The sequence below is a fragment of the Astatotilapia calliptera genome, chromosome 6, assembly GCF_964374335.1.
Source record: "Astatotilapia calliptera chromosome 6, fAstCal68.1, whole genome shotgun sequence".
NCBI classification, from domain to species: Eukaryota; Metazoa; Chordata; class Actinopteri; order Cichliformes; family Cichlidae; genus Astatotilapia; species Astatotilapia calliptera.
The window spans coordinates 19083299-19109837 of NC_137427.1; the positions used below are offsets into that span (position 1 = coordinate 19083299).

Here is a 26539-nt window from a genome sequence, read left to right on the forward strand (position 1 = left end):
CAGATGACGTGCACAATGTGAATCAAACGATTTGCAAGACAGCGTGACAATGGTTGAGTCTAAAAAATGTATTTAGTTTTTGTTATATATAGGTTCAATTTTTATTTGATGTCACCAATTTAGCATTGTTAAATCGCTTGTTCTTAACACTGTAAACATTTGGGAAATGACAAAAGCAGTACCTGCTTTGAAAATAAAACGTTTGCCTGTCTTGCTTGATAAATTATTTCTGCTACCTCATGATTCAGATCCTCCTTTGTTGTATTTTTCAAGTTTTTGTTTTGCTGAATTGGCCTTCCCTTAAAAAAAAAAAAAAGTCTTAATACATCCTGTCTTATTCTCTAGGGCACTTTTTTTGCCTAATCGTGTTACTCATAAACCTGATCAGCTGCAAGATGTTTCACATTTCCTGTCTTCTTTTGCTCTCGTCCATTTTTTTTTTTTACTAGTTGTTGACATTCAAAATGAGTATTTATTTTTTTAAAAAGAACATCATGAAACGTTTTCAGCTCCAATATTTAACATGTTCTCTTTGTGTTACTTTAAATTAAATACAGATTTGAAGTGATCTGCAAATTATTACATTCTGTTTTTATTTGCGTTTTACACAGTGAACCAACTTTTTTTCTTTTGGATACTGGTTTGTATGTTTTGCGTGTGTGCTGCATATCCTCTCCTGCTTATTCTGGTTGTTTGCCGAAGCAGTGGATTAATTAGTTCTTGTTTACATGTAGCCCTCCCAAACTCATTCAATATGCATCCCAGCTAATTAACTGCTAGTGCTAAAAGAGGACATAATATTATCATATTAGTTTGTTGGCTAAGCACCAGTTTTTCTTGCGTGAGATATACTGTAACTACACGTGGATAAAGAAACAACAGGTAGGATTAGTTTTAATTCAAAAAGGCAAGTGTTTTGTAGCGCATGCCATCAACACTCGCATGAGTCATCATCTCCACTGTTTCTTTAGGCTTTACTTATCCACCGCGCACACAAAACACATCGTTTACTGCTTCTGTCTCCTCTCCTCCTTCCTGCTCCCTCACTTCTCCTTAACCCTGAGTGAAAGGGACAAAAAGGAAGTCAAACGCTGGATGTGTGAATGCCAATAAACTGATGTCTTTCACTCTTCCTCCCTGCCCTTGCAATTCCCCGCTGAAGTCCCCCTTAGCTTGTATAATCGCACCTGTGTTACTTTTCCCACTTTGCCATCCACGCTTCTCAAGAGAGAGGAGCATTGAAAGAGTGAAGGCAGAGCGAGGGGTTTCTTTGCAGAAAGGCTGGTTTACAGAGCGAGCGAAAGAGAAAATAAAGAGACAGACCGGAGTGTGAGGTGTGTGTGTTTGATAGTACCCGTAGTCGCTTTTCCACCTCTCTTGTTCCCAGTGGAGGCCTGTCACCATGGACTCACTGGACTGTTTTATCACTCTCACATGGCCCTCCCCTTCCTATCCACCTCTGCTCCAGCTCTCTTTTCTCTTTTGTTTCTTTATCTCTCCCAGAGTCTTCTAAGATGTGTGTGCGTGTCTGCGCTGTATGTGTGGCGTTCATGTCTGAAAATAAGGAGGTGAACTCTTAAAAGCATAACAAAAAAAAAGTATGAGCTGGAGACAAAATAAGCATTGTTTTATGGGGAACATTTCATCTATGTGAGCCAACACTTTTCCGTTTAATTTGGTCATATTTTTGGATTCAAACCCGTTCTGCACAGCTGGATATGACCCAGCAGGCATTATCTGATAAAACTCTAATTTCTTCTCAGACCCTCAAGCACAAGTTTTCAAACTTGAAGATAAGACTTTGGGTGAAAAAAAGAAAATGCAGAAAGGGAGAAAGAAACTGAACCCGGTTTGGGGGTGTCGACACATGGTGATTGCAATCAGCTAATTAGCTTAGCTTGATTTTCATAACATCTGTGATGGCTTTTCTATCACAGCATCCTCACACAAAGAGAAGAAAAGGGTGTAATAAACATTAAAAAGTGTAGAGTTCAACTTTGAAGATGTACTTTAGATTTAATAACTGTTTTTGTCTTTGTTGTGTCTGCATGGGAATGCCACATTTGCATTGCTAACAGTTTTTTGGTCTTGATTATCATGATTTATTAACATGATAAATGAAAATCAACTGCATTCTCGCTGATGCATTCAGCTGACTTCAGTAGTTGGTGTGTAGCAGTGTTATTTGCACTACGAGTGGATTTGCATTCCTTTAATAAATAAGTGGTAAATATGTTCATTTCCTCTTTGTGACCTCTGTGTCTCTGCTGCTGCCCCAGGCCATGGTGGAGACCGTGAATAATTTGTTGCATCCAAAAGCTGAGAAAGCGTGGCGAGAACTGCCCACCAGTGAGCAGCTTCATTCGGCTACCCTGCTCCTCGACACCGTGGAGACCGGGGCTTTTATGTTGGCTGACAACCTCCTGAAGACTGACACTGTGCAGGAGACTAATGACTACATCCGTGAGTACATTGTTAGGATCCTTCCTGTCCTCTAAACTCAGTTGGACCTTGTGAGCGCTGACGATTGAGATAGCCTGTAGTCAGACCTCCAACTCTTACAGTGGGTCATAAGAGTTGAGGGAGCCAGTCAAGTCTTAGGTTTTGGTGCTTGGACAAGGTCAAAGCAGGATTTGACTGGAACAAAAGTATTTGCTCATCGTCTTTACCTAAATACAAAGTATTTAGAAGAAATAACTTGTTTTTTTTTTTTTTTAGAAAGAAATTGTTAGATTTCACTGTTTTTTCTTCTTTTTTGTTTTTTCCTCTTGCAGAACTTATAATAACATGAAAGAGCTCAGTCTGCTGAAGATCTAAGAACATGATGTAATATCATAGTAAGAGGCAACATTGACAGCAGGCATTATCAAACCCAATGTCTGAGATCTATGTTTCATAATACAGATTAGAGGCAAAGCTTAGTATCTAGCTTCACATTATGTCAAAAGATGGCATCTTCCTTCACTTAATGAACGTATACTGTTCAGCTATGACATAAAAACCACATCCTTGTTTGCTCTTATACTGCCAAAACAGTTCGGCCCCTTCGGGGCATGGATACAGCTGGGATCTGCTGGGATGTTCGCAGCAGATCCGTTGGGCCCTGCGGATTGCTGTGATGCTGTTGTATTGTGATTTGGGATGTTTGACAATGACTGCGGCTCTGTTGCTGAGCAGTTTTTGTGATTTGTTGTGTTGCACTGTCCTTCTGTGTATCATGGAGTATCATGGCCACTGCAGAACATTTCCTTTGTAACAGTAGTTGTACGTATGAAAATAAAAAATCATAAAATCTAATTATCAGGGCCCAAGGTTCTTAGAGCAAAAATGCCTTGCTAATACCAGAGGAGAATAGCCAGAGTAGTATTTTAACAAGGTGGCAGATTATTCACTTCACCTGTCTGTTTGCAGCCAGGTTTTGATGTTTTGGCTGACTGATGTTAACAAAATGTGTGTTATTTCTTAGAGTTTTGAGACAAAAGATTGCATGAATACTTGAACAAGTTAATGTTGATGTGAATTAATACAGTCAAAGGAAAAAAAATATTAATCTAATAACATTAGGTTTCTATTCTGTAAATGTCCGATCACAGAAAACAAACAAAAAACACGTAATAAAAAAACATGGCAGGCTTTACAGTCAATAAATGTGCTAAACATAAACATATCACATAGTATATGAACTCTGAAGTACTGCTTTCTGCAGTGATAAAAAGGGTAAACAACAGAGCACACTTTCTTTTTCTAGGATAGTAGCCATTATGCTAAAAAAGTGCTTAAACAACACTGAATTTTGTGTCAGAATTTTGGGACACTGAGTGTTGAGGGACTCCTTGAAGACTCAAAATGGTATCACTGATATGTGACTATGTGACTGGACTAAGCATAACAACCTGTTACACTGATCCCACTGTTATAGTGCTTAATCCTCTTAATACTGTAAGTAGACTGTGTACACATATATTATTAATTCCAGCAAAGCAATTACAATTCTGTGCACAAAAGGGCACTACAATCTTATACCTGTTGGGCTGCTAAAGCTCCTAGTATGCATTTCCTTTGCAAGAGATTAAATATATTTTTGAATGTCTAAATATTTTGATACAGAGCATCATGTACAACAGAATGCATACAGCTTTGCATGCTAGCTTTAGGTCATGGTGAAGACATCAACGTGAAAATCTTATTGAAAAATATTGGCTTCAATGCAGAGATGAATTGGTTTCCATATATTTTTCTTTGCTGAACTTGCAGACAGAATTGACAAAAACAGAACACAGATAGTTATTATAGCATTGTGTCCATCACTTTCCCCCTTTCTCTTCTCTTTTTCTCTCATATTCTTTTCTCTTATCTCATTATCAAACCTTGGAATAAGCGCGTTTTAATGGAGAGTAAAAAAATTTTTTGATTTTCATTTCTTTACATGGAGTATGTACTTAGAGGCATCGTTTCATCTTTGCTCAGATCAGCGAGTTGCAATCTGTTATGTTTCCCTTGGTTATCCTCTTGTTTACACTCCCCCGCCCCTCCACCCAATTTCATTTTTTTTAACATTTCCTCCGCACCATTCCCCCATTACCAACATTCACCAAGTCTGTATGTTACTCAGTCAGAGATAAAAAGCCATGGAGGAGGAAGAAATAAAGATGATAACGAAATAAGAAGGAAGACTGGATGAGCGCGTGCTTGAGGGCGGCGGCGGTGGTGGAATGTCAAATGATGCTCTGAGGGGTCTTTTTGCTCACTTTCACATCAGTAGGCAATGAAATTACAGCTATTTCAGTCACAGATAATGATGATAAAATCACTGCATTTCCAATCAAAGACCGTTAAGATTCCTCAAAGTCACTCCTCACAACACGACTTTATGTTCTCGCTTAAGTTTAAGCACAACAGTCCATTTCAACAACTGACATCCTACACAGTTTCACCTTGCATAATTTCAAACTTGCATCTCCTCCAGTGTTTCCTTTCTCTCCTGATCACACTAAATAAATGTGATTACGTAAACAGTCATGGAGATGTAGGCTACTGCCTCTCCGAGGAACTTAAAAAACAGGAAGTGATCTTTTTCCTGCAAAATTTCTGCTTTTTTTGTGTTGTTAATCTTCCCTCGCAGCTAATCCAGTGGGCAGATCCACCATGATTATCTCTCCCCTTTATTCATAACCAGCCTGTCATTTCTCTCGTTCTCTCCCTTCATCCTCACTGCTCTCTCTGAGTCTTTTCTCCTCCGCTCTCTCCCGTGCACTTTTTAAGCTCCCTCCTCCTTTTTTTTTTCTTTTCTCAAGTCTTTGAGATGAGAGTGAGTGACAAGAATAAATTATTTGACGCATTTTAAAGGAGCCACAGCAGCTACTGTAAGTGATATTATTGTGTTAGATTGTGTGCGTGCGACTATGAGCCACTGTATTGAGCAGATGAATAAATAGTGTTATTATTAGAACCAAAACAGTGATTTGAAAGGATAACGCAGCGGTAACAGCGTGCGCGTGTGATAACGATAATGAACAAGTGTGTTTCTTAGGAGGAGGATTGTCTTGACAAGGATGCTTTAATTAGATTAGACTCAGCGTGTTTTGATACCCCGCTGATGTGTGTGGGTGTGGATGCGTGTGTACATGTGTATGCATGCGTGTGGGTGGGTCGACGTAGCTCATGTGGAAGTGGTGGTGGGGGTGGGGGGTGTCTCAGCCAATGTTCCTCTTTCTTTATGCATACCCACGTCTATGCTCATGTCCATCTTCCTCACTCATCCTCCATTTGCTCGTTTCTATACGTTAGTATCTCTTGTCTGTAAAGCCTTATCTATCATATGCCTGAGAGAGAACATAGTCTTCTTTCTATCTCTACTCCAGTCCTCTCCTTTAAGTGTATCTGCTTATCTCATCCATTCGGCTCCTCTGATTACCCTCTTTTTTACCTCTCTAAACCACTCCTCCACGACCTCTTCGTCTGTCTGCCTTTTCCACCTTTTATCCCACCCTGCCTCCCATTTTTACCTTCATCTCCATCAGAGATGTCCTTGTGTTGTTTATTTGATCAGAGAGGTAGGACTTTTTTTTTTCTTTTACCATGAAAGCATCAGTCTAAATCACCAATTTGCTCAGAAACACAAGATAGCAACACACCAAAGGTATAATTAGTTCTTAATTAGAAACTTTATCTAATACATTACACAGCTGTAATCAGGAATGTGCTAACGAACCTGGACGCTGAAATAATTCCTACAATACAGAGGAGGCCGGATAATCTACCTCAAAGTGCTGGAGCAGTTGCCTGGAGACATTGTTACCTATTTTAGCAGGGGAAAAAATGTACATTATTTCACTTTGATATGTTTAGGAGAAGCTTGAAACTGTTTCGGGACTCATGCCAGTGCTGTGCTGTGAAGCACTTAGTGAGAAAACATGGTTATTACAAGAGTCTGCAAAACAAATCTGATGTAATGCGCTATGCTATAACTTACCATTAGGGCGTGCGTGTTTTGTGTGCATGTGTGCTTGTGTGTACGTATTTCAGTGCTGGAAGTAGCCAGGCTGAGCACGGATGGGAACCTCGCAGACCTGACATTCCCTCAGTCGGAACAACACGGAAACTCCATCCAGCTGTCAGCCAGCACTCTGAAACAGCATGGCAGAAATGGTAGCAGAGAAATCGCATGTTTTCCTCCTTGCACTTACTCTCACTGTGATCTCTGTCTCTCTGTGCCTCTCAATCTTCTTTTCTCACCCACTTGAAGTGTCAAATTTCTGTCATCATTGCTTTACAACAATTATCGAGTGCACTATTCGTGTCCCTTTCGTACAGGTGAGATCAGGATGGTGTTTGTCATGTACAAGAACTTGGGCTCCTACCTCTCCACGGAGAACGCCAGCGTCAGACTGAGCAGCGATGCCATCTATCCTAATTACTCTGTTATCGTCAACTCCCCGGTCATCACCGCATCCATTAACAAGGACAGCAATAAGGTTTACCTGTCAGAGCCTGTGGTCTTCACTGTCAAACATCTACAGGTGAGTTAAAAAAAAAAGATTTCACAAAAGACCAAAAGCAGCTAGAAATTGAAGGTTTGTAGCCAGAAGTTTAAAATCTTAATTCCTCTGTTCCATAGAAATCCACTGTTGTGCCAAAAAGTGTTGCTTTATAGGAAACAATATGAGAAATGTAGTTTACGCCATCAAAGCTTCGCATGTATAGTGTTCTGGTGCTGTAAATTCTGCCTGACCACAGCTGGAAACACTTACCGGAAAATTGACTACTTACTCCGATTTGAGTAATGTTTGCTTCAACCTACAGACTTAAGCAATTAAAAAAAAAGAAACGATTTATTTCCAGTCAATTCTACTTTATTCATGTAATGCCAAATCATACGTCATTTAAAGGTCATTTTAAGGTCGAGACTGACAATATTTGCAGAGAGACCCTGCAGTTCTCCAATATGGGAGGAAAAAAAGAAATATTTTTAGCAGGAAGAAACCTGCGACAGAACCAGACTTAGGGTGGGCGGCTGTCTGCCTTTATCAGTTGGGGTAAGAGGAAAGTGAAGAGTGAAAAGATGAGCAATGAGGAACAACAGCCACTCAGCAAGTAGGTGAGGTCAACAACATACTTGCTGAAAGGTACAGGTAACAAGAGTATAAAATGGATATGTGCAGGTTAGGCTTTAAAAGAGGAATCAAAAATATTCCCTGGATGCTTTATCAGGACCACTTGTCTAGCTGCTCATTAACGCAAATATCTAATGAGTCGGTTACATGGTTTGATCAAGCCGGTCTGCTGCGGTTCAAACTGAACATCAGAATGGAGCAGAAGAAAAGTGACTTAGACGTTGAACGTGGCACGGCTGTTGGCGCCAGGCGGGCTTCTGAGAATTTCAGAAACTGCTGATCTACTGGGATTTCTCCACATAGCCATCACTAGAGTTCACAGACAAAGGTCCAAAAAGGAGAAAATATCCAGTAAGCAGCAATTCTCTGGGTGAAAATGTCCTGCTGCTACAGCAACAGAAGAACACCACACCTGTCAGCTGAGAACACAAAAACACAGGCTCAGGCAAAATTGGATAAGAGAACACTGTGAAAATATTGCCAAATGTCAATTTCTGCCAGTACATTTAGATAGTATGGGTTGGTGTAAGCAACATAAAATGCATCCTGCCTTGTATCAGCGGTTCAGGCTAGCGGTGATGTAATTGTGTGGGGGATCATTTCTTGCACACTTTAGCCCCCCTTAGCTCCAGTTGAGCATCATTTTAAATGCCACAGCCTAACTGAGTATTGTTGCTGACTACATCCATCCCTTCATGACCACAGTGTACTCATCTTCTGATCACTGCTTCCAGCAAGATAACACGCTTTGTTACAAAACTCAAATCACCTCAAACTAATTTCTTGAGCACGACAATCCACAATCACCAGATTTTACTCCAGCGCCTTTCAGAGCTTTGAATAATGGATGTGCAGATGACAAATCCGCAGCGACTGGATGATGCTGTGATGTCAGCATGGACCAAAATCTCAGAGTAATGTACCAGCTCCTCGTTGAATCTGTAGACAAAACAAAGAGTTATGGCACTTATGAAGCCAAAAAGAGATCTAGTTCGGTACTTTAGTTTAGTTTAGTGCATAATTCCACAGAAAGTGAGGGAAGTCTAAAAAGAACTGAAGAAAACTTGTTGTTTTCAGACTTCCGTATTAAATCATTGCATATTGCATGTTCCTGGGTCTGTGACTCAGGGTTAGCTGATCCAGCCCTGACTATATGACTAAAATAGTTTGAATAAAGGCTAGTTTTTTATTAACCTCTAGTTCACCTCTGCAGTATGCATTTGGGTCCAAACTTCCTGCATTTAATGACAGTATATAGTAGCAGTAATAGTAGTAGTAATCAGAGCAAAAGACATAAGGCATGAAACTGGGGCCTGATTCAGACAAAAACATGATGTATAGAAACCCTGGAAAGGCTCAAATATTAAAACGTTGTTTCTGTGTCATTGCGGGATGATGTTCAAACATCAAAATGTCTTGCAGCCATTTTTGATCACTTGTGTACTAACTTGGCTCGACTCGCGTTGACTTGCCCCAAATGACCAAATCATAACATTAGCAATTACTGCAGACTGAATTCCACATAACTTTATAAGAATTTCATAAGTATGAATTAGGGTGGTCAGTAACACGGTTTTATTTTGTGTTTCGCATCCAAAAAGCAAATACTTATCCAGTTGGTGATCCAGCTAGTTGGCAGTAAAAAACAAAAATCCTCACTGTTTCTCTTGCTCTTTTTGAAAGTAGCTTTACCAACCCAACGCACACAGCTTCATCAGTTTACACAACACAAACAGCTCCTACACTCCAGAATCTCACACAACAAGCATGGACGCAGCTCTGTCACCTCCTCTCATGCCTCTATGTTTATTTGTTGCTGCAATCTCACATTCTGTCCCTTCTGTTTGTTGTTTTGTTGCTGTGTGTATTTGACTCTGTCTCTGTGTTTCTTCCTCTACATCCTTTTTCCACCAATTCCTCCTACCAGTTTCTCACTTTTTTTGGCTCACCGACCACTCCATGCTTTCTGCCTCCCACCTACCCATGACCGAGTATCTATTCTGCGTCCCCGTGTTCTCCCAACCCTCCTGCTTTTTTGTCTCTCAGTTCCTTCCTGTCTGTCTGGGTTTCTCTCAATCACACTCTGCCTCTCTTTCTCTCTCTCTCATCTTCCAGCATTCAGAAAAGAATTTCAATCCCAACTGTTCATTCTGGAGCTACTCCAAGCGCACCATGACGGGATTCTGGTCTACGCAGGACTGTCGTCTGCTGGCCACCAATCGTACACACACCAGCTGCTCCTGCACCCACCTTACCAGCTTTGCAGTGCTCATGGCCCACGTGGAGGTCAAGGTAGGCATTTTTCTCTGCTTGTGCATGCCAGAAGGGGGTGGGCAATATCTATGGGTCAGTTATTTATTATTTGATTAGCAGTGGTTGGTCAACATATTCTGAAAATAGAAGGAGAGGAAGAAAAGAAGAGAGAAAGACCACAACATCTGAAAAGTAAATTATGAATCTTTGGAGTCTGAATAACCACGTTGGCAGGGAAAATCTTTACAATTGATTTGTCAAGCTGCATGATGACATTGATTTGAGGGGGAAAATGTACTTCAAACATCTCAGAGTTCTGGATTACTAAAGCAGATACAAAAATAAGCTTCAGGTCTTATTTTCATTCTAAAAGTGATGCTTGACTGATCAGACAGTGAAAACATGTTTTTGTTTTCAGATTTTGGTTTTGTTTTGGGTTTTTTTAGATATCCATGAGCCTTAGTGGGTGGTTAATAAAAGCATTATTCTCCCGCCATGTGTGGGATAAGTACTTTTTGTCTCTCTCTCTCTTTTGTTATGTTAAGACCAAGTTTCTTTACACAAATCAGCCCTTGTAACTCTGGATATTGCGCGACACCTATTCCCTCCCCGTGGGCTAGGATGTGTGTTACTTCCAAAGGGGTCATGGTCAGAGCCAGCTCGGCTGCTCTGTGTGAACGCAGTGTGAGGGTCTGAGCAGTAGATCCATCACAACAGTGCTAGGTTGAACATTGCTCTACCTGCCAGCTTGCAGGACACTGATGGATAGAGCCAGCACACCTGTGCAACACAGCGTAACGCTGTGGCCCTGAACGCTCAACGACACACAGCCAGACTCACATAAGCCAGGGGTTGGGGGGGGGGGAGGGGATTTAACTGTCTGCTCCTACAGTTTGTTTCACCTTACAACAGTATGACTCATGTATGATGTTAGCATACCAAGGCTATGCATAGCTATAGTAGCTGTAAATTACATTGTTATTATTGAATTACCAACTTAAACTTGTCTCTCTGTTTGCACATTTCACAGAAAACAGACAGCATGCACGACGTGCTCCTGGATGTCATCACGTGGGTGGGCATCCTGTTGTCACTGGTTTGCCTGCTTATCTGCATCTTCACCTTCTGCTTCTTCAGAGGGCTTCAGAGCGATCGCAACACCATTCACAAGAACCTCTGCATCAGCCTCTTCATCGCTGAGTCTCTGTTTCTGTATGGGATCAACAAGGCCGACCAGCCGGTGAGGGTCCAGTTCCCCTGTGTGAGCTTATGCGAGTGTGTGCAGTATACGCGGCGTATGGAAGAACATTACTTTGACCATAAATTCAGACAAGTCCACGGCACATGTTGGCATAACTATCCACTGACCAATACCACAAATCATCAGACTGTTTATTAACTTTGTGTCAGTGGTTTACCACACTTGTGCTACTACTGAATAAAACAGGAGATGTTGTACAGTAACAGTGATCTTTGGAATAAATCAAAGCCGTCGTTTCTCATAGTGATTGTGAAACAAAACAATATTCTTACTATTCTATGTAATAGAATTTGCAAAATTAAATGTATTTATTTTTTCTTCAACATGTTAAGTAATCCCATCATCAAAATCATGTACGTACTTGCGCGTATGTAAAAAGAACCTAATTTGCCTGCTTTGCAATCCATTCATAGTCAGCCATGATTTACAATGCAAAGAGCGCCCACAAAGATCTGCCATATAATGCGTTAAACCTTATGCAGCTCATATGAGGCCGATTTGTGAATATGAGTTCAGACTGCTTTTGATTAACACCTCAGTGCGGTTGGATTTCAGCTGTGACCTCAGTCTGTATACATCAGTACCCAACAGTAGAGTTACCTTGTACAAAAGCAAGGTAAAATAAAGACCATTAAAGATGGCTATTTTGAAAAAATTACTCTTGACACTGAAAGTTCTGGTCAAGTGGTGTTATGTATTTTCTTTATTTTCCCTCCTTATAAGTAGGCAATTCGTATTTGTCAAATACCCCTGAGACTGAGTGAAGCAGAATTTATGTACAATATAAGATAGAATATATTATAATTTTAGTTATTACTAATTATCTCATTATTATAGATGTGTTTAGTAAGATTAAACCTAAGCATTACTGACTAGTTAGCAGTTATCTGCTCTCGACCAGGCTCAGAGACAGACTAGTCCAAGTGAAACATCTAGAGCAAAGCTGGGAATTATTTTAAACAGATTCCTGCGATCCAGGTAAACATTTATATAGAAGTTTTTCATGAAGTCACATCTTTGTGGGCAAAAGTGCTAACTTATTGAATATGCTCTATATACTATTTTAAGAATGGTTCTACTCTCCACAGGCGTAATGGTAGCTCTAGCCTAATTGGTCGCAGTGGTACGTTTGTCAAATGTAGTGTCATTTGCAACATCATTGTGTTTTTCTGCATGTGGAATAGAAATGTGCATTTTCAGAACAACAAATGCATCATTAACTGCACAAGTCCTTGTGACACTCAGAACAAATAGCCCTTCCCTCGAGAGCGTGGAGGCTTTTTAAAATCATGAGACACAATTTGCGAAGCATTTTCTTTGCGTATCACTTAAGCAACCAATCAAACTCTATCCCTGAAGGAATTCAGTGCAGTGCAGTTTTTTGGCTCAACAGTGGGGGATCCACATGGTGTGCATTCCAATCATAGCCCAAGATGTATAATCCATATGGTCCGCATTCAGTACGCCAGTCATGGATTAGAACTTTAAACCTCACTTGGGTACAAGCGTTTTGCACACAAATCTTATGGGACAGATTCTGAGAGGAGATTCTCGCCTTTATTATCTCTGCACAAGGACACCTAAATAATAATCAACACACAGGAAAGGACGAGCTTTTTCACCACTTCTCTCTGTAAGTTAAGGCTCAAGGCTGTATCCTTTACCTCCCCCATAGTATACAAGAAGCCTCAGAACACCTTGAAGCATTTGCATCCTGCTGAGCTTTCAGTGAGAAAACCTTCTCACTGTAAATGAAGAGACAAAGCAAATTGGATGGAGAGCGCGTTTTGATCGTGGCGCTTGTGCGTTTCTCTTTGTCTGTGTGTTTGCGTGGGAGGGATCATGTTGTTTTGTTTTTGTGGGGTTTTTTTTTTTTTTTTTTGCATGTATGTGTGCTGCTGTATTTGCGTGTTGTTCTCCTGTTAATTACCGGTGACTATTCGTGACCTCCATTAACATCTTCAGCATCACTTAGCTCGAAGCCGGTTAATCCAGTAATTCCAGCAGGAAAACTAAATGACTTTGCATAAGCAGCCACTTTTTTTTTCTACCTGTGTGTGCATGCATGTGTGCGCCTTTGCCTGTGAAAGCTACACTCTGCGATCATCAGAAATGGAAATGAGTGACTCCCTCACCCCCTAAACTCATTGTCTCTCAGACATTAGGTAATTGTCTCTCGTTGCAAACTCCTCTATTATAAAAGTCTGTCTGTAAGCGCTTCCACTGAGTGATTTAGGAGTGACTCTTTAGATTAGAACATTGGCATGATTGACCAAGTTTCAGCGCTCATTCGTTTTGCACCTTTCTTTTTCTTAATCAACACTCTTTCTTTGCCATGGAATTGCCAAAATTATTAATGTCTTTTTAGGTTTGATCCCTGGCTTTTGTTTTTTTATTCACATTCTTTGCACCTCTGTGTTTTTTCTTCTCTTCTTTGGAATGAGCAGAGTCTCTCGCAGGGTTTTCATCTATCACTCTAAGACTTACATGTCTTTCGTCCGTCACTGTTCACTGGCACGTCATTTAAAATAGATTTACTCACTTTCAGTGTATAAAACGCAGGGTTAGTTCTGGTAGGTGCAAAACGTTCTAATTTGTGTTTTGTGTTTGATAATTGCAATTCTCTAGGAAGTATGTTAACAAGCACAGTGTTTATCGTATGTAAAACATTTAGTTCTGCATTGGTAAAAGCGTAAAAAAGCTGTATGTTTTCACAGCTTTTTTTTCTTTTTCAAGCTCCGAAATCTGTCAACTTTTATGTGATTTTTCATTTGTCTCTTTCAAACCAAGATGCTGAGTCATTTTTGCAGCAGTTCCACTTATTTTGTTCATCTTTGGCATTGACAAAAATCATACTGTATTTTCAACAGCGCTGGCAAGTAATTCGCCCTCCTCAACAACTCATTGTCAGCCCCCTTTGAAAGTGCTTCGCTACATCTCTTTGAAATGTGGTCAATCAGCACGGGCTGCGGCGCTAACATGTCACTTATATTTTCTCATTTATCTTCCTGGACGACTTGTAGATTGTAGACTGTGAGTGAAGTGCGAGGGGGGGTCTCCAATAATATTGCTATTTTGAGGTGATTTTTTACTTTTTTTGTCATTCTGCCACCTGAAATTTCTGTCATAGTACACTATGATTGTGACTTCTATTTCACGTTGCCTTATTCTATCCCCTGCCTTACCTGTTCAAGCAGTGGCTGTCCAATATTTAATCACTTACGTTTTCTTCCTTAACTGAATATGATACATTATTGCTTTCTAAATCTGACTCATACCCTTACTGCCTGTACTGTTTGCATCTTTATTTTTCTGCCTCATCAGTGCAAGTGTCCAGCACAATAAATATTTCCTGAGTTTAATGTTACTGTATTTTTAAACCCTCTCAATCCTTTATTTGCCTCACCAGATTGTCTGCGCAGTCTTTGCGGCCCTGCTCCATTTCTTCTTCTTGGCAGCGTTCACCTGGATGTTCCTGGAAGGGGTACAGCTCTACATCATGCTGGTAGAGGTGTTTGAGAGCGAACACTCCAGGACTAAGTACTTCTACCTGGCAGGATATGGAGTACCTGCTGTCATAGTGGCCGTCTCCGCTGCTGTGGACTATAGGAGCTACGGCACCGACCGAGTGTAAGGATGCTGCTGAAGAATGCGTGAAGGAAGGATGGATGACGGGGCAAGGGAGGGAAAGGGAGGGAGGCTGGAGTGCCTGCTGTCATTTTGGCTGCGTTTGCCACAGTGGACTCAACAAGCTGTGGCACTTCTGAAGAGTCAATACAGAGAGAACGAGTGGAGAGAGAGAGGCAAAGAAGGATGGAGAGTGGTAGAGAAGTATTGGGGACACGCAGGGGGAGGATGCACCACAGAGTGCCTGCATGAGCATGGCAGCAACAATGTGTGAATATGGAAGGATTTAACAGGCGGGGCAGAAGGAGGGGGTGTACAGTGGAGTATGCCGAGGGAGAAAAAAAACTGCTTTAAGTGTGAGAATGGAGGGATGGGATAGGAAAAGATGGAGTTGTGTGTCAGGATGTTCACACATCCACACTGGCTTACGCTTGCGCATTAAAATAAAACCAGCTTCTCTGGAGAAGAGTAGTGGAAGATAAGCACATACATTAAAAGCACATACATTAAAAGCACAAGGTAACGTATTTGTGCATGCTTGACTTGTATAACCCTAGAAAAAGGATGAATCCAAGAAAGGACAGGCAGCATCTCATTACAGGCTTAATACACAAACTACAGATTCAAAGAGAGTGAACGTAAGAGTTTCACCTGCACACTTCATTCATGCTTTGACTCTGAAAAGAGGCCAACATTCTAATTATTAAGTACATATGCATATGAAATGTATATTGCATATATAATATATATAAGGCACAGTCATGTTCATAACCTGTTCTCCATTCAAATCATAAGACTAAACACTAACAATGTGGACTTTGCACTGAAAGGCTACAGCTTTAGAGGTGTTTCATCCCTCAGCTGCTTATAAATGAGTCGCTCCGTGTTGAGGGTGAAAAATGACGTGTGGTTATAGATATAAATGATTCACCTTCTAAAATGCTCCCAGTCGCTGGTCATTTGGGGACCTTTTGTCGTTCTGACATTGCAGCTTTCCACAAGCTACACTCTACTCGACCAGCTCTGAAAGACGAGGGAAGGGTTGAATTTAGCAGTGTTTAACCATCAAGCCACACCAGTCCTCATGCCACTTAGATCAATATTTCATTGCCTGATGATCATTAAAACATGAGAGTCTCAGTGCCAAGCTTTGGGTGAATAATCACAAACAGAGTGTCGTAAAGGACCTGAGACAACTGCTGTGACTTTAAATGCAAAATGATGTGAAATATTTTGGGACAATGAAGCAGAGCTTATATGTAAAAGGTGCACATAACCAAAAATAAATGCATGAATATAATATTTTCAATATTTTCTTTTGTAATGTTGCATCCAGGCCATTAATGCTCTTGCTCGTCATGTCCTCGTGCCCCATGGGCCTTGTGGATCTGAAAAGTAAATGAAATTGGAAATTTTTAAAAAGCAGAAACGAACTTACACGATCCATTTATCAGCCCAGGCTTGAAAATGACACTGTGTATCATTTTTGACATAACACATTGAGACAAAACCTTTGAAAATATCATCTGCCATTCCTGCTGTGTCACCTTGTCACATAACACAGACTGTTCTTCTTCACAGTAGCCAGTGGCACTGAGTCTCATTCATGTACCGTAATGAAGGTGGCTACGAGTTAGCAAAGGAGCCCTAATGGAGGATACTGTGACACAGTCAGGGACCCATAATGGAGGGTTCTCTAATGTGGTGGAAATTGAAAGATTAATAATTCAAAAGCAGCTGGTCATGAATCAGTTGGCCATTTTGCTCCAGCCGTTTTTCTCTGGCACCTTTTTCGGCAACTAGTTGGGTCTGACCTCAGTGGAGGGCACTCTTTTTTTCTTCTTCTCCTTCCCCTGCTTGCTGCAGTTGATGAGTCAAGGTGTTTTGGGGTTATATAATTTTGCATACAGCAGTATATCTTTTACAACCAATCCTAACCTTGTGGTCCAAAATGATTGTATGTGTGTGTGTGTGTTTGTGGTTATATGTTCATGCGTGTCTTCTGAAAGTGTGCTTGTGTGCATATACACACTGAATGTGCATGCACTTGTGTCCCTCCTTTCTCCTTTAACCTCAACACAGCCATCCGCAGACTCCATAAATAGCCTCGTATGAGGTCTGCATCCATAACTCAGTATTCAAATGAACACAGTCATGTCATATTTTTGCGACTGCAGGATGTGGCCATGTCATATATCTGTGCCCTTAGGGAGAAGTAAAGCTTTATTTATCACAGGTGCTTATCCCTCGCTGTCTCCCCCCTCTGTGTGTGATGTATGTTCGAGGTGTGTGTATAGGCTATTTTCCTCCATCTTGCAACACCTTTCTTCCTGTTCTTCATCTCTTTCACTTTTTACATCCACCCCAGTTCTGTTTTGTCCTCGCTCTGTCGTGATGCATTTGATATACTGCGTGTCATAATGTGCTCCTTTTTTTTCCTCCAGCTTGCGTCCTGTCAGTGATTATATGTGTGAAACCGTGATGCATGTCCTATCCTCTGATTGCTACCCTACATCCATCTAAAGAACATGTTTTTTTAACCCCTTTATTCTTCCCAGCGTCCCTCGTGCGTGACGTCTCTCTCTGTCTCCGTCTCTCCCTGTCTCTAGGTGCTGGCTGCGATTGGATACTTACTTTATCTGGAGCTTCATAGGCCCTGCTACACTCATCATTATGGTGAGATGGACACACGTGGATACTCACACACCCTTGACTTAGCACTTCATCTATGAGTAGGTAGATCTATAGATGTTCGTGCAGCAGTGATGGCTCACATTAAGGTATTTGTTAATCTCCTACAAGGCTTGCCTGAGCTCCTCAGAAGTGCAAGTAAAAGTGGAAGCAACTCTATATGTCAACTTAATAACTCCCATTCATGGATTAACTCTCAGGCGGGCACGTACTCCTGCAACCTGGAAATCTTCGAAGGGGATATGGAGAGCAAGCCGCCGTGCGTCACACAGATTATGATAAAAACTCAGCAAGGTTATGTTGCTATTAGGCACTCATTTGTGTGCTGTTTTTCCTCCTGATCTAGCTGTTTTATTGCTTTGCCACCAAATTGAACATTAAACTGGAGAACAGAGTCTCCCGGGAAGTTTGAACAATGCCAATGATTGATGTTTCATCAGTCATCAAAATGTTCAGAGAAGCAGGAACAGGCATCCTATCTCGAACAAGTAAACTACAACAGGAATAGAGTTTGATGATCAAGCAGACACACATACAAAGACATTTAAAGCAATGAGACGTATTCCCAGTAGCCTGTGAACCAATCCACTGTACTCATTTTTGAAATGTCAGGCAGGCTATCACAGATCTTGCAGGATGTACATGTGGGGAGCAGTTCAGGTGGGACTGCACTGTTATGACACCACACCTAGTGGTAATGTATACAGCCTCTGAGACCCAGTGTATCGCTTCAGACAGTCATTATTAAACCACCCTCTTTATGCATTAGTACTCCAATAGAACAGAACACATCTATGAGAATTGGGTTACCATTGTTACAATGATCCCGAACTGCTGAAATTTTCCCTGATGTTCAAGCTGCTGTATTTTGAGAACATAAAGGCTTGTTGATTGAGGGCCTGATAGGGTGTCCCTAAGCCAATTACTGTTGAAGAGGCAAATAAAGAATCACTCTTTGTGTGAGTGCTGTGGTGACATTATGTCTTTAATTAGGCTACTTGCTGCAGAAAATTACCTTGTGTGATTTTATGTCTGTGTGTTTCAGCTGAATGTAATCTTCCTCGGCATCGCTCTTTATAAGATGTTCCATCATACGGCCATTCTCAAACCAGACTCTGGGTGTCTGGACAACATCAAGTAAGTTCTTCAATCCTGCTACTACACTTGTGCATCTGATTTGTGATTATGCATGCTTGTGTGAATAAAGCAGAAGGAATAGTTTGACATTTGGGAACTGTGCTTTTTTTTTTTTTTTGCAAAAGGGAGGACTAATAGAAGACAGATGTCTGTACAGTACAATCTATAAGCATTATTGTGAAAAAGACACAACAGTATTGTGAAACTGCCCTTTTTTCTTTATATTTTAAGAATCCAAAGTTTCTCGGCATTTTTAAGGGGTCTTGAGCAATAGTTCTCCAAGCTTTCCAAAGGTCTTCCAATGCTTTTGCACTCATTTTTAATCCAGTCCTTGTACCTGACCATTTTCAGTTAAATGTTTAGTTTTTTTTTAACATTGACTTATGAGTCATTTGAGCATAAACAGACTAATTCAAGGAATGAACTGGCATTCTCAAGATGATTCCCAAAGACTTCCAATGGTGTGCAGTGCGTCATGAAACAGGAAACTGGACAAGGGCAGAACAAAAGAAGTAGCAGGCCTAGAAAAACTATCTACAGCAAATAAATAGTAAAGTCAAGTCAAAAATACACCTGGCTGTTCATTTGATCCGTCGTTTATTATTCAAAGCTTTATCAGAAATGGTTTCGGTGCAAGGATAGTTTTCAAGAAGCAAGTCATAAGGAAAGGAAACAGAGAAAAGGCAGAAATTTGAAACATTAAACAATAACTGGCCTGAAAATCAGTGGCAACAGGTCTTAAGGTGTGGTGAATCAAAATTACACATTTTTTGTTCTAATCTTTATCAATATTTTCTGAGGATGTTCGCAGAAAAGTACAACAGTGTTTCTACAGTATGACCTGATTTTGATCCACCATCTGGAAAACTCCTGTTAGGAAACAGCTTCAGTTTACACCATGACAATGATCCCAAAGATACTGGCAGTGCATTAAAAGTATACCTGGATAGAGAAAAACATAATGAATGCTGTCAGTGATGGATTGGCCTCCCCAGAGCCCGGACCTCAACGTTATTGAAGCCGTGTGTGATCATCTTGACAGAGAACAGAAAAGAGCCAAAATCCAAAGAGCCTTCAATGTCATTCAAGAAGTCTGGAGAACTATTCCTGAAGACTAATTAAAGAATTAAAACTTGCATAAGAGAGTTCAGGCTATGTTAGAGAATAAAGGTCGGCGTAATGGATATTCACTTCACTTTGTACAAACGTCGTTTTCGCCTTTTATACTGTATGTGTGTTTGCACATGTTTCATTAAATCACTTCAACTATTCAACTTCTTCCTATTTCCTAGCAAAATACAGAGAAATGAGGCATAACTCTAAATTTTTGTGCAGTACTTTTGCTGCAGATGGTTAGCTTAGCTTAACATAAGACTCGAATAGGGTTGAAACACTAAGCCTGGTGCTGCCCAATGGTAACAAAAGCTACAAGTTGATACCTTTAGTTCAGTTAAAGCCTTTATGTTTTGTTGTTTGTATCATTTATATATAAGTGGAAGCATAAACACAAATTATGGAGGTAAGGTACAATACTATTTCTCAGGCAAGAGAGACACAATCTCTGAATTTATCGCATTGTTGGTTTCAGTTTGTTTTGTTTATGGAGTCAGCGAAAGGCTATAACATGCTAATTAGTGAGCATTAGAATGTTACCTTTGGACAGAACCAGGAGTATTGTTTTTACACTAAGCTCATTAGCTGCTGGCTCCGTCTTCATCATGGCTGCACAAACACAAGAGTGGCATCACATTTCCCAAAAAGTCGAACTATTCAATTAATTCTACATTTTTATGCTACCCTGTCGCATGGAGCGCCTTTCACCTTTATCTTACATAATTTTGAGATGCTACCCTCTAAATTCTTCAAATCATTATTCTCAGGCATGTCCCTATTATTCAAGAGACCCTTAGAGGGTGCCACTGAAATATGACTTCACTTCCATTAAATACTGAAACTCTTTCTACCAAGCTAACTAATCGGGATTGTGTCATTTCTTGTTCGAGTCCAGCTCAAGACAAAAAAGGCTCAGTCTAATTCAAACAATATGCCTTGGCTCAGAGTTCAACGCGTATCCGAGCTCAGAATTTATAATGAAAATCCCAAAAATGACTCGGTTCTCATATGATTTAAATATTACTGCCAATGGAGGCAGTTTTTAAGTAGGACTTCAAGCAGGAAGTGTTTCAGAAGCAAAGGCGAAGCCAGCTGATCTTTGCTTTAGTGCAGTTCAGGAAAAAGTACTCTAATAAGAAAAAATCTGATGAAAGATGGAAATCAAAGAATCGTTTAAAACACGATGCTTTGGATCTTTCCCCCCCTCTTCTTAATGACTTTCCTTAGTCTTTCTGAGAACACTGAAGGCTGTCTAGATTTTAATCTATTTCACTTCATTAGTCATGTCTTATTGTGGTTCATTTATTCGTTAATCACCATCATGCTCTTTTTGTCTTATTTTTTTCTTCCTTTTGTTTTCTTTGTCTCTCTAACTCCAAGCCATCATAAGTTATCTTTGTTGTGGATTGGCTCTGGTAAGGCCACTCTCCAATCAGTGTTGTCTTCCTAGAGACATTTTGTTTGGTTTGCTTGTTATTCATGTGTCTGTGGAGTCTTCCTATAGTCTATGCACACACCTAAATTAACCGTGAACCTGTCTTGTAAAATGGATTTCTTGTTCGTGTGTGATTTGTGAGGTCCTGTGACCTATAGACCTAATGTGCTATTGAAATATTATAAAGGTGAGATGTGAATTCATGGAAACAGAGCTGAGAGAGAAACCATGACTCAAGGGAACGCTGGAGGAAGAGGTGAAATGGTGGGATGGAAAAGAGAGATGAGCATACCCTTTATTGAAGAGGGTCGTCAGACGAGCTTTATTGGAGGTTCTGTCTCGCCTGAATGGTGCCACAGAGGGAAACATCGAATCAATCACCTTAGTCTCACTCACTTACTCTCCTCCTCTGTCTGTCTTCCTTCCTCATGACTCTCCTAATATCTCTCCCGCTGCGTTTTTTCACTCTCTCTATCTCCATTCCTGCTCTCTCTTTCCTTGCCGGTTTTCTTTGTCTCTATCACTTGTGTTAGAGGTGATCACTGCCCAGTCAGCCAATCAAATTAACAGCTATCATCTCGGCTCTGGCAGACACAAATCTATGACCTTTAGTGGGAAATGTCATTTATAATGGCCGTAATGTCCCTCTGCTTACTGCCCGATGAAGACACTCACGTGGACACGCGCGCACACACACACACACGCACGCACACGCATGCACACACACGTGCGCGCACACACACATTCTCAGACAAGGACTTACGATGCATACACATGCCTCCGCATGACCAAGTTTCTCTGACATTTGGCCTTTATGACTCACTTCTTCATAGCCTTTATTTGAAATGAAGGTTTGCAGCCTTAAAAACTTTTATCAAATCTACTCCCATTAAACTGTTATAGTCACAAGTGCGCTAACAGACTTCAGGACCTACTTCTGCCTGAAAATGATTTTTTACCTCCTGTCATATACTTTGACTGAGAAAGTTTGGCTGCAGCTTGGGAAAAGTGTGCTCGGTGAAGAATGCTTTTCTTCGTGATACCCGTGGCTGACGTCAGCTCGCTTATAACCTCTCCTCGCTCTCTGGAGATTGGATCTAAATGAAAAGATCCACTCGCACTGCCTCCTCTAAACCCTTTTATAAGGCTTTAATTCTTTTAAGCAAAACTCCCGCTGTTTCCTCCAGTCTACTCCTACAGTGTTGGGGCTCATAATGAACCCTTTCTAACCCCTCTATCGTCTCATGGTCCCTCATGCGTCAGCCTTGACTGATTAGTTTTTTCACCACGGGGGGAAAAGACAAACTTCTCATGTTTGAATTTCATTTGATAATGACACACAGTAACAGGACGAGCATCTCTCATTTTTCACTGTTTGTCTTCTCCTGTAGGTCCTGGGTGATCGGGGCCATAGCTCTGCTGTGTCTGCTCGGTCTGACCTGGGCGTTCGGGCTAATGTACATCAACGAGAGCACCGTGATCATGGCCTACCTTTTCACCATCTTCAACTCTCTGCAGGGCATGTTTATCTTCATCTTCCACTGCATACTGCAGAAAAAGGTGAGGCACAAAGCTAGACAGAAGCTGCCAGTGTGACAGACACATACAAACACACACAGAGGCACACATGCGAGCCAGAAACGATCAACAGGGACACCAAAAATATCTGCAGAGCTGTCACAGAGGTTTGATTGGTCATTCAGTATCCCTACTGCTCAATTCTCTCACCTTTTCATTCTTGCTACCTAACACTCTCTTTCGCTGTCACTGTCTGTCTTGCCTTGAGGCAGCAGGTAACAAACTGAGTTGCTTGTCTTACTTCTTCTAGCAGCAGCAAAGAAAGTTTTCCATCATCAGGCAGGGTCATCGCACCTGAAATAGCATATTATACACTTTGATAATATTCAGCTCTAATTGTTTTAAATATTGGACCCAGGAAGAGGACATGCATGAGTGTTTTGAAGTCTAATTGCCTGAAACTTGAAGTAATTTCCTCAAGTGAGTTTTATGATTTTATGACTCACATTAACACACGGTTCGCCTTTCAAGTCCTCTATAATTTAAAAAAACCCCAAAACAAACTCTTCAGTATATTTTTTTGGGTTTCCTTGGCCTAAAGGATTACTGGCATTTGTGAGCACATGTGTGTACTTTTTTTATACTTGAGTTATGTGTGGCTTCCAGGAAGAGCCTACACACACCGGGATACTTTTACAGTCTCCCACACACTGTCAGTGCCTGGGACTCCAGAAGAGGAGTAGGATATGGAAAGAAGATTCATCAAATGCTTAATACTCTCATCTGGCTGCCATCCCACAGACAATTTTTAGTTTCAAGTGCATGACCAGTAAACAAGTGTGGTGTGTGTGCACAGTATACTTAGGTATGTGCTAGGTCACGGGATCAGGTATCCAGAGAGATGTCCTCAGAACAATGATGAGGTTTTCTTTGGCTGCGACCCAACTTGGTTTCTCCCAAGATGCATGGAGCAACTCACCACACAGCTGTTCAAACAGAGCATGTGGCAATATATGCCTGCCAGTCCGACGAGCTTGTTAAAAAGCAATTACAGTCGTATTTGTTCTAACTTGATTGGGATCTAAATGCAGATGTTCTGTGTGTACAAGTGCATCACATCTCCCCCTAAGGAATATGTCCATTTTAGATGAATATGTGGCAGCTTGGGGAGGATGTTGATGGGGGAAAGTTTATGGAGCTAATCTTCTAATGTCTAAATTTATGGGTTTAGTGTTTGCACAAGGAAGTTGAGTAGAAGAAGAGTTTGTCTTTTCTTTCTCGGCCTGTCATCTTGAAAATATGCATCATTATGTGCAACGTCAAAGCAAAAACATCAATCAATTCCCCCTCTTTTGTACGCGCTGGCTGAGAGTGCATTTACAGTTTCTGACGCTTTTTTCCTCCTCCCACCATCTGGGGCCCAGGTGCGTAAAGAGTACGGCAAATGTCTGCGCACCCACTGCTGCAGCGGCAAGAGCGTGGAGACTTCTATATCCTCCTCCAGTAAAACCACCACCTCGCGGACCCCGGGCCGCTACTCCACAGGCTCACAGGTGAGCTTACCTGCCTGCACACCTGGACGCTACAGCACAGCAGATTCTCAGGTGAGGCCAGATAACGCCATGAGGGTTTTGGATCATCGCTGTTCACTTTCAACTCGTCTCATATTTTAGGCAAACACATTAAATGCGACTTTAAGTTGGAATGCCATTCGGTTTATTTTGGGGCTTTAAATTAGAGCTGCACCGATCAGTCGGCTAGTATATCCGATCAAGGGTATAGCCGATAGTGCACCTTAGACAACAAAAACAACTTTAATTGCTGTGCAGATATATTACTTCTGTGAAGCAAAATGTAATATCTTATAAGCTGTAAATGTATCTGGCTTCCTCATACTGCTAACTCAGTTGCCAGTAATCTACCAGTGTAGCCATCTGCCATGTACTCTTTTTCATAGTTCTGCCAATCCATTAGTAATTTCAGAACTCTCTTTTCTGCAATAAGAGCAAAGTCAGAGTAACTTTTGTTTAGCATTTATTAGCTCCAACTCTGACACGATCTGCCCAGCTCAGTTGGCATCATATACTGTTGTTGGCACTGTTTGCCAGTAAATGAAGAAGCTCAATATTGTGTCCAGTAACCTGGAGCACTCGATTATGGGTTTGTTGGAGTGGGAGTGATAGTAGGTTCAGTAACCTGATGTCGTATTGGAAAACATTGACTGTTTCAAAAACTTTTCTATGTTTTATTATGAGCAAAAATGGAAATTCTCCACGAAAGAAAGGTTAGAAAACATAGCATAGTAAAGAAAAATGCAATAGTCCAGTAAAATTACATTCAGTGCATCTCTACTTAAAATATGGATGTTTTGTTGAAAGTGTGAGATCCAAAACCCTGACTGTGACAGACAATGTTGCTTAAAAAATGTATATGGAGTACAAAAAACACTGATGTATGATTATTTTCCCCTACCTGTTTCTCTTTTGTTGGATGTTGCTTTGGGTTTTTTTCCCCATTTACTGCCTCTCCTGCACTAATTTGATCCTTTTTTTTTTTGCCAATCGCCTCCCATATATTATAACTTTCTCACTATATTTCTCTCCCTTCTTTTTTGTCGTGTCCTTTCTCCCTTGATCTGTTGCTGGCTCTTCCTTTGATTTCTTTTCCCTTGCATTTTATTGTTTCCCCTCTACAAATTTGCCCATACCGTCTCTACCCTTTTCTTTCTTTCTCGCTTCTTTTCTCATGCGTATAGAGTCGTATCAGGCGGATGTGGAATGACACTGTGAGGAAACAGGAGTCCTCCTTCATCACTGGAGACATCAACAGCTCTGCTACGCTCAACAGAGGTAACCACGGGATACCTACAATTTGCATCCTCATCACTGTCACCCTATCTGCTTTATTAATAGCGGGAGGCACAGGCAGCATACGCTGTCATTTAGCAAAGTAGCTGCGGTCCAGACTACCGATAATGGTATTTTGTTCTTGAAGATCGGAAGATTAGCAGGATAGTGTAAATATCGCTTACTTATTTTTGCTGCTTCAAAAGCTGCTTTTTCGCAGGAAGGAGAGGTCTGGGCAGGCTCCCGTCAAAACTGAAACTACTTTATTGTCACAATATTAAATCTACAGAGTGAAGCGCTAACTGTGCTGTAGCACCAATCTTCTTTTTGCAAGGACAGATGTTTCTTTAACTGCTGTAGGTTTGAATCCTTTAAGTTAGTATGTGTTAAGGACTTAAACTAAACACCATAACATCTTTGTTATAATACAGTGTGCTATGCAAATTAATGTTATATTTTTAGATGAATTCACAGCATTACTCATCACATAGCATCCCGTTTCATTTTAAGTAGAGCGAAACTTTGCAGGATTTGCACCTGAGAATTTGTATGCTATTGTAGTCTCAAACCTTTTAAATGAATAAGCCTAGTTCAGTGTATCCCTACTTTATTTAGAGCTGTGTATTGCAGTCCCTTCAGAGTAGGACAGTGTAATGGACTGTAGGAATGAACTCAATGGGTATGGCTATCCGAGGGCTAGGGTAATGAGGGCATAGATACCCAAATGGCCACACAGTTTGAAATACGTGCACACACACACACACACACACACACAAGCACACACACACACACACACACACACGAGAACACATGCTGCCATTTGTTAGACTCTAAGCTGAGGTGTGGCCCTCACTTTCTTCAGGCCACTAATAAGCTGTTAGCATGACAGATTGATACTAAAGCAGACATGGTGCGTGTCAGCGCTTGAATTATCACACACTTAGTGAGGCAGGGCTTAAGACTCCCGCACCTCCTCCTTCCCTCACACTTTAAAGAATGCCACACGGAGCTACTTAGCCAGTAGATGTTGAAATAACTACATACT

At 41.0% G+C, this 26539-nt stretch overlaps 1 protein-coding gene across 1 annotated transcript in view; it reads left to right on the forward strand.

The window, feature by feature from the left end:
- Positions 1–26539, forward strand: part of adgrl3.1 (adhesion G protein-coupled receptor L3.1) — an 87919-nt gene that overhangs the window by 53214 nt on the left and 8166 nt on the right. The window contains 11 exon segments of the mRNA XM_026170822.2: positions 2280–2463; positions 6526–6648; positions 6814–7019; positions 9729–9905; positions 10897–11106; positions 14537–14757; positions 17364–17430; positions 18491–18582; positions 22522–22690; positions 24073–24252; positions 25404–25497. Of these exon segments, the coding sequence (XP_026026607.2) occupies positions 2280–2463; positions 6526–6648; positions 6814–7019; positions 9729–9905; positions 10897–11106; positions 14537–14757; positions 17364–17430; positions 18491–18582; positions 22522–22690; positions 24073–24252; positions 25404–25497 (1723 nt within the window).